Source organism: Trachinotus anak, unplaced genomic scaffold, assembly GCF_046630095.1.
Source record: "Trachinotus anak isolate AG129_WGS33_773 ecotype Australia unplaced genomic scaffold, CSIRO_AGI_Tana_v1 ptg000019l, whole genome shotgun sequence".
Lineage (NCBI taxonomy): Eukaryota > Metazoa > Chordata > Actinopteri > Carangiformes > Carangidae > Trachinotus > Trachinotus anak.
The window spans coordinates 1,005,894-1,016,085 of NW_027273870.1; the positions used below are offsets into that span (position 1 = coordinate 1,005,894).

Below are 10,192 nucleotides of genomic sequence, written 5' to 3' on the forward strand. Positions count from 1 at the left end.
CACACACAAACAAAGAGCATGTTTGCACCCACAGGTACACAGCAGCAGTTATTCAGATCATAAGAAACAGGAGGATGATGACAATAATGAGTTTCTGGCCCAGGCTGGACGTTGTGCTGAAGCAGCCTCAGTCCACGGTGAGTTCAAGCACCAGAGAGGGTGACAGGAGGAAGTGAGCGTGGGCCAAAAGCCAACAGAGCAACGCAACATGGCCTCCTACCAAACCGTTTCAGAAAAAAACAAGGTCGAGGCTCCATTTCTGAGACCTGCGTGCACACACTCACACATTCACTCAGTCGCTGGCTAAAAACGCAGACTCACACTGTGAGCTGGATCTGTGTTGCATTATACATTGTAGCCAAAGCAATGAAACAAAACCACAGCCGCAGAAATGCTCACTATGCCCAAAGGACCCTGAATCGAACAACAGACACACAGGCTGTGAAATTTCAGAGCGGATTTTTGTCTTTTCTGACAACTGAACACATTCCATCACCCAGTGCGACCTGAGCTTTGTCAAAGGCAGTAAAACGGATTGAAACGAAAATGACCTTGTTTCACTTGAGACTAATTCTGGAAACACTGATAGTGCTAGTAAAGCACAGTTACAGATGTGCTGTGGATTTGGTTTTTGGTTTTATGAATGGCGGCAGCGTTGCTTGTATTTCTCTCCGCACCAACACAGACGTGGACATCACAGTTGTGGGTTTTGTCTTATCTGCACGTTATCCTCAGACCCTTTTTTTCAATATTTAAACTCATTTCCACTCTTCAAAGGCCTGTCAGAATCTATTATCTGTGCAAAACTGAGATTCCATAAAAATTGAATTGCTTCTTGAACAGGCCTCATGACAAGCAACAACTAGCTCCAAAATTCCAGCTCAGAAAGCAGCTGCTGCCAAACACTGACATTAATAGCTTCAAGATTTCCCATGCTTCAACATACTCAACAGTATGTGCATTATTTGTCACATACATTGCTTCCATTTAAGCTTAAATTATTGTGAGTATGAGTGAGATCACTCATACTCACAATACTCTACTTCTTTGTCCCGAGACTCAGGCCTGCAGACTATTTCTAATCCATAAGGACGATTTGAGGACTGTTTAATCTACTTTCAGCCAATTCACCAGCAAAAAACAAATCACACTCATCAGATCATATCCTTGAAGGTTTATCAATAGATTGAACCAACTGTGTATTTCTCTTATTATGCAGATGTACAGAATATGAGCCCCGACAGTACGAATAGTGTGAATTCTGTCAGGACTCTAGCACTGAGCAACACTTAACACCTGTCAATACTGATCAAAAGTCAACTTCCAATTCTTTCAATTTCAAATGCAACGACCTTTGAAGTACCTGACATATGTTCTCAGCAGCACCCTCACAGAACCACAGACGCTCCGGGGATTCATGACACAGCAGGAGCACCGGCTACATGTGGTCATTTCCATCACAAACTAACAGAAGTAAACAAAACATGCTACAGAAAGTGTGTCATTGCTTCTGCCTTCTCCTGTGTGTGAATCTGTGTGGGAGCCTGTTCCTTTCTTAGGGGTTGGTCACAGCAGCGTCAGCCCTGCTTACAGCACGCCCCGGTTCTGTGGCCATGTTTCTGTCTGTTTGAAAGATTCAGCTCTCAGAATCTAAAACCAGTCGTCTGGACCCTGCGCGACTTATTTTTGCAGCAGTTTACAAAATGAGTCATAAACACTGATAAGAGCTCGGGAAAAGAGGCTCTTGAAGTGAGAGAAAGGCCATTCCCCCCTGCTTGAACTTGCGACTAAAGACCTGAAGAAAACTGTGTCTGTGTGTGTGTGTGTGTGTGTGTGTGTGCGTATGTCTGCAGGTGTGTGCATGTCAATAGGAAGAGGTGAGTGCTGACTCAAGTAGTGAAGGTAAGGAATAGTAAGACAGTGCAAAGTGCAAAGATACTCAGTCAGTTTATTCCCAGTTTTGTTTGCTGTGACTGGGACTAACAATGCATCCTGCCGGCACGTTTGAAGATGAAGGATGCCGGTTTATAAAGGTGCACAGTGAGCAGCTCAAACATTAACCAGACCTTCAGTCATGCCTGAAAGGTACCAACCAAACATGACAACAAGGAGACATCTGACCAAAGCCTGCAGAACATCTGCCTTTGTGCATTTTAAAATAAAAGCATCACTTCTGTGTACCAACAAAGGTGGAGCAATCCATGTCTGACTGGTGAGATTACAGCTGGTCATTATCAGCTGTGTGCAGGGTGAATGTCACTCCTAAACACAGACACCAAGAATACAAGAATAATCTCAAAGGAAAAATACTGTAACACTGTCAGACATCATTCGTCTTCAGCTCCTTTTATTTTTTTCTTGCTGATAGTTTTGTGATGTATGACAACTGCGTTTTCGGGAAGCTGAGTCGTCTGTTTCTTTCTCTTTCTCCTGGTGAGACGGTCGGACGCTGATGCACAGTGGTTGGCAACAACCTTGTTCTTTTAGATTCTGTCAGAAAACTGCAGAAACTGATTGTTGCTGCTATCAAACTCCGCTTTAGTTGCTCCGGTATTATGTGAAACCTCATTAAGGTTTGAGAAGTAATCCGTGAAAATAAGAAAAACACACCACCAAACCTCAGTATGGGCACAGCTGCTTTTAAGTGTTTACATATGCTTGAACATTTTGTCTGAGTTATTATTCACATCTTCTCAGGGCATCTATTCAAGGTTTTTTTTTTTTTTTTTTTTGACGTAGGAATTTTTTACCCCTGACAGTTTCAAGCTGGAAACACACCCACATATCACAAGGCATGAAAACTCCTTAAAATATTTTTTTTTCTATACAAGTGGTTGCGGCTTTAAAACTCAATTATTTTAATGGGTATCAAATCAACCGTGTCAACTTTTCTGCGCTGCAAGTTTGCTCCTGTCAGTCAGATGCCTCTGAGGAGCACCTGGGAGCGTTTCAGTGTGCTCCGTGCTTTCTGCGTGTGATATAATGAGGCGAAACAAGCAGCAGATCTTTTCAAATCATCCAGCTAATGCTGGACTCCTCGTGTAAAAACAGGCACGGAGGAGTAACGGCAGCGAGGCTGGGGAGCATTTTAATCTCTTCTAAGTTACTGATGTGATACAGTATCAGTGAAGTCTGAATTGTTAAGTGGAAGAAAAAGTTTCTTCCTCTCTCAGCAGCTTTTACATTCCCACTGGCCCCATAAGTGGCGCCTGGAAAAAAAAGAGACAATTGTCAAAATGCTCTGCTGGCCCAGAGGCCATGGAAATGTCACTACTGCCCCTTTATTTGCTCTTTATTTGCTTCCCCCTCTCTCGCTTACGTCCGTCTCTTTCATTTTCACCATTGTCGTCCTGCTCCATCTCCAGCCCCTCCCTTCTGTCCAGGCTTCTCTCTGCGGCACAGTGCCGGTCCTCTCATTCTGCATGCCTTCAAGCTGTCTTTCTAATCTTCCTGAATTATTCAAGACACTTTCACCTCTTTTGCTTTCACCCAACACGTCCATGGAACCGCACAAACCTGAAACTGGGTGACTGGAGGGAAAAAAATTACATTTATGGTTCATTTGAAGGGAAAGACGTGTCTGACTGCAGCCCTTTCTCATCATTCACTAATTAGGTGAAACAATGTCACCTCCCTTACGATGTGAGTTGAGTGGGATTTCTGTGGTCATCATTTAGACTCTGAAGGAATATTCTTATTCAGACAGGCCACGGTGCCTTAATGATTTCATCAGACTCCTTCTACCTTTGCTGCAAACTCAGAGTAACACGTCTAAGCTGAGATCGAAGCAGGTCTCTGTTGAGCCTTCGGTGCTGCCTATTGAACTCATTGCATTAGACGCTTTGCCTTTGCTGCAGACAGTCAATACCCCAAATGGATTGAGGTGCATGAGTGTCCTTTAAGATCCAGATGGAAGTAATCAGGAGAGTGCACTTCAAAACAAAAGCAGGGACAAATCTGAGTGTTCAACTTTAGCTTTTTGCGATGTAGTTGTTTTTCAGTTGGAAGCCAGGATAAGGGAATATCGGTGGACTCAGTAACTCTCATAGTGCCAGACTTTTTACTGCACACAGAAACGTTCTTGTGAGAACTGCATCCTTATGAGAGTCCAGTGACGTTCACAGTGCGGCCTGAAGGTGGGCTGCAACAACACACTCTCAGATCTGATCGCTAAACTTGTCCCACGGTATGGAATCATCCATCCAATGCATCTCCCTCCATTGTTCACTGATTTCTTCTGTATTTAGTGTTTGCTTTAGCTCATATGCACACACACACACACTTCCATAACCTACATGATTTCATGAAAACTAAATACCTTGCTGACAACATGATGGATGCAGTAGGCGACAGGCCTTTGTGGCTCCGGTGTGAGATGTATTATATATGTGCAGGTCCGCTAAAAGCTGAAGTGTCACGGACACTGGTTAAAGGAAGCAATTTATTTGTATGAGTTCAGGAGTTGAACCTAAACAGGCTTTTTTTCTGTTGACTTTTCCAGCAGCACAGATGTCTCAGTGCCTCTGATATTGGCTGATTATTCTATTGCTGTAGATTTTTGGAGGGACACGGCAGGAGGATGGCCAGTTATATGTGTGCTTACAAACGCATAACCTACTTTCTGTCTTTGTGTTCTCTCTGTAAAGCATTTTGAAATTTTCAAAAGTGCAACATACTTAAAATATATTTAATTTCACAAATATCTAATTTGATTTGACTGGATAATATGGAGAGGGAATCAGTTTGAAGCTTGAAGTCTGGCACTGATTACCTGGCAATAACCACAATTTAAAGAGGAAAAAAAAAGAACATCTTATGCCTTGGTTTGATTGCTTTCTTTAGCACATTATAAACCTCTCCAGAGCCACACAGTATAGCATGTAGATATTTCCACAAAACTGCCTCTGTTGATTTAGCAACACATTCACATCTGCCAGTCAGAAAGTCTGCACCAGCAAACAAAAACCTTTTAAACAGCTGCTACGTGTCAAAGTGGCTGACATGTGTCCTGACTGTCAAACACTCCAGAGCCTCTTTCTCTGCAAAGACCTGCAGCAAAATGGAAAAAATAAGGGGACAGATGTGATCAGAGATTTGCTGCTTTTCTCTCTAACACCTGTTTTCTTTTTAGGACTCAATATACTGTGTCAGATATACATTTATGATCCTTAGTGTTCATTTTTTCAGCTTGTTTTTCTATTATTCTTGCTTTAGCTTTATCATCAGTTTAAGTGAATAATGTTAGCAACAATTACAACATTGTCTAAATTAAAGGAATTTGCACTCATCATTATTTTTAAAACATATACAGCCTAATTAATGTTATACAGGAGTCAAATTCTATTATTCTAATTTGCGACAATTCAAACACTTTAATAAGAATATGTTAGAATATAATTATAAATTGTAATAATTTGTACTTTTCTGTAATAATAAGCATAATAGTAAAGCTACGTCTTTATACTTAACCACAACAACTGACATTTCGAAACATTGTTTCACGATTGATTTTGATGTGGAAAATAATTATGTGATGAAATAAAATCTGTGTTCAGTTACCACTGCGGCGGGTTTGTTACAGGACTCTCCAAATAAATAAAAGGGCATCGCTTTACTGCAGCGGTGAAGTGGAGCTCTGAGAAACGTTCCTGTGGCAGATCAGGCTCAGTGGTCCCGTCTGAGGTGGTTCAGAAGCCTCCTTTATGGCCTGCAACAAGCTTAATGGACTTTTAAATTACATTTTCATGTCGCATATTTGACTTAAACCCAGTTTTACGCTGGTGGACGCGCGGTGCAGTGTCAGGGAAAATGTGGCTTTGTTTAAAGGGAATTTTCAAGTTCGGGTTTAATGAACTGAATCTGCAAAATGAGTCGCAGATTAGTCATAATGTTATTATTACTGTTATTATTATCACCATCATATAATAATAATAATAATAATTATAATAGTTATTATGAAATGCATATGTCTGACATTCAGAAGACCATTAAACGCGTATTTTTGCTTCACTAAATTTCACGTTCGTCTTCATGGAACGATGCCTCATTTCTCCTTTAGTTTAACTGGGAAATATGTTCACTGTAGCTAGCGGTTTATCTTAAAACCCTTCAATCCAGGACAAATAAAACTGACCCTACATGCCAGGCGGCTCTGCTCAGAGCCAGAGACCGCCGCACCAGGATGGGGGGGGGGCAGTGGATGGACTCACCGACACACTCGTTGGCCTCCCTGGCTGTGGCTCTCTGCCACGGTCTGTCGTAGTGGAAAGGTTTGCACCTGTCGCACTCCGGCCCGGCGGTGTTGTGCTTGCACTCACACACCAGACTCCCATCCCGGTCCTTCACGCACCGAGACGCGTGCCCGTTGCATTTGCATCTCCCGCCGACCTGCAGGTCGGACACGGAGTAGAAGTACGAGTCCCGGGCCAGCTCCGAGTCGTCCTCATTCTCATCACCGAAAGTGTGCAACCGGCTGAAGATGACTTTGATGTCAGTGGCTGTGACCCAGTCCTGCAGCACCGGAGAGTTGTCGAAGTCGTGCGCCGACGGCCTGCCGTCCAGCGTGCTGAAGGCGATGAGCCCCCCGGTCAGGGGGTGCATGTCGGTGTGGGAGTCCGTGCAGACGGCCTCCTGCTCGTTCTGCTTGGTGATAGCGGCCCGGTTCGGCTTGTTGTACGTCTTCCTGCACTGGGTCGAGTAGAACTGAAAGGGTACCCAAGTTTTACCGTAATCCATGGACTTGTAAATCGCCATGGACTCGGGTCGCGGCGAGCAGAACTGCAGGCTCACATAGGTGACCTCGAACTTCTTACCGAGGGACAGAGTCAGGGTGACGTTCTGCGGGTACTGGATGAAGTTCTCGGACTGCCAGCAGGTGAGGTTGTGAGGGTTGTTGAGGTCCGTCAGGTACGCCGGAGGGTGGTACTTCTTGGGGTCCGAGGCGTCGCAGGTGTGGCAGTTTCTGGTCCTCTCGTCTCCCTTCTCCGCAGATGTCACCACGCAGTACCGGCTGGGCGTCTTGCCGCAGGTGCTGGACACCCTCACCTCCTTCCCGAAGGCGGAGTTGACGAAGTCCGGGATGCAGCGGCGCGGGTTGCCGTGCTCGTCGTAGCAGGGGTCCGGCGGAGAGGTCTGCGCCGCGAACAGGCTCATCCCGTAGCCGGCGAGGACGCCCCGGGTGGACAGGGACACGGTGAGCAGCAGAGGCAGCACAACATCCACAGCCCCTCTCATGGTCGCTCCCGCGGTCCCTCAGAGTCTCTGCTGCTGGGGAAGAGGACGGATAGCGAGCATGGGGGGGTGGGAGGGGGGGAAGCAAAGTTTGGTGACAAGATAGAAAGTTAAGCTTCTGCAAACACCTTCCAAACAAAAAACTGAGGCAAGAATAATTTGTCACTGATGTCAGGAACATTCAGTCACACCACACACGTCAGGTTTGGTAAAATCTGTAAAACCCAGTTTACCTGAGAAAGAATTGATAAAGATGTGAAAATACCAGCGATGGAATTAAACTACTTTTATCAGGCAGTCGCAGCTCCTCCTCATTAGTTGTTTGTTTCTTCAAATCTGCTGCGTAAAAGCTGAGGAGCGGCTGGATTTAAGAGTCGCTAGTGTCTTAATAGCAAGTCCCGCTCCTCCTGCCGGTCTTTACACAGGCTCTCTCTCTCCCCCTCTCCCTCCCTCTCCCCCCCCCCCCCCCACCCCCCCTCTCTCTCGGATCGGATCAGATCTCGCCTGGCACAGCTCTCGGTCGGCTCATCTTGAGGCGGCGACACCGGGCGGAACAACGACATCCACTGGTGGCGACGCGGGGAGAGGCGCAATGAGGCTGCGGGACGGAACCGAGCGAGACGGCGGCTGAACAGGCGCAGACGCACCTTCATGTGAGCGACACCTGATACGACCGTGCGGTGTCTTCATCCGAACAAGGAGCATTATTAGGCAATAAAAGTACAGCAAACTGATAACAACCAGTGCAGTTCCCAACAAACAACGTTAACCGTAAAATAGAGCTTGTTTAAAGCGCTGCGGTGATAAATGACCTACTTTAATTCTGTCACTTCAGTGAATGAAATACCGGCCAACGGATACATGATGGGATTCCTTCAAAATAAAATACCCCACACAACAGAACGTTATGTGCACATAATCTGTGAGTGTGCTCAGTCTTCTCCAAGTGCAGCTTGAGTGAAAACTTTCTCATCTTTCGGTGACTGGTTTGCAGTTGTCTCAATCTGCACTGAAAACCAGAAGCTGCCTGCAGGACTGTAGGGCACGGTGTGTTGGGAGTCACTGGGGATATGACACGACACTAAATCAGGCTTTTCTACTCACATGCAAACAACACCAGATCTTGAAAGTGAACCAATTTGCAGACCAGATATGACCGCGTTGTTCTGCAGGGTGTACTACATCCCTGCTGCAGAGCCGCCCTGCCCTGTTCGGTCCATCCCGCCGCCGCCGCCGCCGCCTCAGACCTGTTGAATGTCGGCAGCAGAGGCAGCAGCGCCACCTTGTGTCCACAGAAGGAAACGGCAGCTCAGTCTGTGCGGAGAGCGGTGTCTTTATGCTGTGCTTTACCCAGGCGGTGGAGGCATTACGCCATTTATTTAGTGAGGACGAAGACAAATGGCTTGAATGGTTGACACTACACTACAGCACTGGACCAGGCTGCTGCTGCTGCTGCTGCTGCTGCTGCTGGCGGACAGAAGTTCTCAGCCTGGCACTGAGAGGACTGAAGGACATTTTTTGTTTCTAACTCAGGATAATCTGAGGGATTTTCAGTGGTTAAACAAAGACGTGTTACTTGATTATACAGTTGAATACAGTAAAGAATCACTCATGCTTTGCAGAATACACTTCAACAGATTTGATGTCAGGATGCACAGTTAGGCTGTGAGCTGGCCTATATTTTGAAACACAACATTTTTCTCCCCCAAATCAATCAATGGAGATTTTTTTTTTCAAATATTTGTAAAATACTCACGATGCTCTACATCATGCAAATCCTGAACTACAAAACATGTTCAATTGCGTCAATTAAATTTTGTGGGTGAGGCGATCAGGAAGCAACAGTCAAATGTGGTTTCACACTCATAAACAGTACATGATCAACATGTTCGTCATCAGGTTCGTACAAAAGGCTTCAGGTCAGTATTGCTGTCAATATTTCTAATTTCAGCTCTCACTTCTGCCATATTCAGGTATGGTGAAGTTTTATCAGTCATGCAGCTGCTGCTCCGGCTTCACTTCTCTGTTTCAGCATTATCAGCTCTTTGCTTCATATCTGCTCTCACATGGACAGAGGAATAAAAACAGTTTTATCTAATCTCTGTCAGTTCAGATCTGCTGTGTGGAGACTCACTGCCGGCCTCACCAGCTGGAAACAGGAATAAAAACCACTGAGATGTTTGACAGCTGTTGGTCTCTTCGCTGAATAAACTGTTCCATATAGTCAGGGCGAACCTGCTGTTAACAAGTCTTACACACCAACAGCAAAACCATACAAAACAGCAAATGTTATGGTTCAATGCACAATTTGTGCAACTGCATTCACTCAAATTACATGACTTTCCTTCTAGAATCATCTAGAATTACTCCTATCGAGGCTCGTAGAACACCTCCATGAGAAAACTGAGTTTCAGAGAAGAGAAATGAAAAAATATAAATACATGTCTACAAAGCAGAAGAAGCCACGTCTGAACCATCATCTGCTTTTTGAGGCTTTTCAGTGCAACACGTTTCAACAACAACAAAAAAACCAGAGAGAAGTTAGAGAAACCATGAGGAGAATTACCCCTCACTTCTCTCCTTCTCTGTCAGTCTCTCTGACGTTCTTCTTCTTTATTTCCAATCAGATGAACAATTAGATCTATGTTTTTGTCTTTGTTCTTTGTTTAGGATCCGGTTCTTTTTTTTCCCTCTTCCCAATCTGATGTACGTTTTTCCTCAGTTTCATCTTGGTTTTGTTGCTATTCAGTCTATTTCCTCCTTCCTGGCCCTTTTCTGTGAAGTGTCCCTTTAGTGCTTTACATAGTTGAACCAGGATTCATATATTTCAAGCCTGCAGATAAAAGTCATTCAAATAAAAATAATAGAAAAATGCTGGCAGAGCTGAAAGGTCCAGGATGATACATGATGACCTGTGGAGCAGTAGATGAGTGACATTTCTGAGACCAGTTTCTTGATGAAG

The 10,192-nt window shown here is 44.9% G+C and overlaps 1 protein-coding gene across 4 annotated transcripts in view; it reads right to left on the reverse strand.

Moving 5' to 3' along the window:
- ntn1a (netrin 1a) overlaps positions 1–9,097 on the reverse strand; it is a 60,845-nt gene extending 51,748 nt beyond the window's left edge. The window contains exons 1-2 of one of the 4 annotated variants that reach the window (XM_071503762.1): positions 8,335–9,097; positions 6,210–7,263 (exon numbers count right to left, since the gene is read on the reverse strand). In XM_071503762.1, coding sequence (XP_071359863.1) covers positions 6,210–7,233 — 1,024 coding nt within the window. In that variant the 5' untranslated portion in view covers positions 7,234–7,263; positions 8,335–9,097. Of the gene's footprint in view, positions 1–6,209; positions 7,267–7,463; positions 7,814–8,334 lie in introns of those variants that run through there. The other 3 variants (XM_071503761.1, XM_071503763.1, XM_071503760.1) reach the window with 3 other exon arrangements.
- Between the last annotated feature and the right edge of the window lie 1,095 nt (positions 9,098–10,192).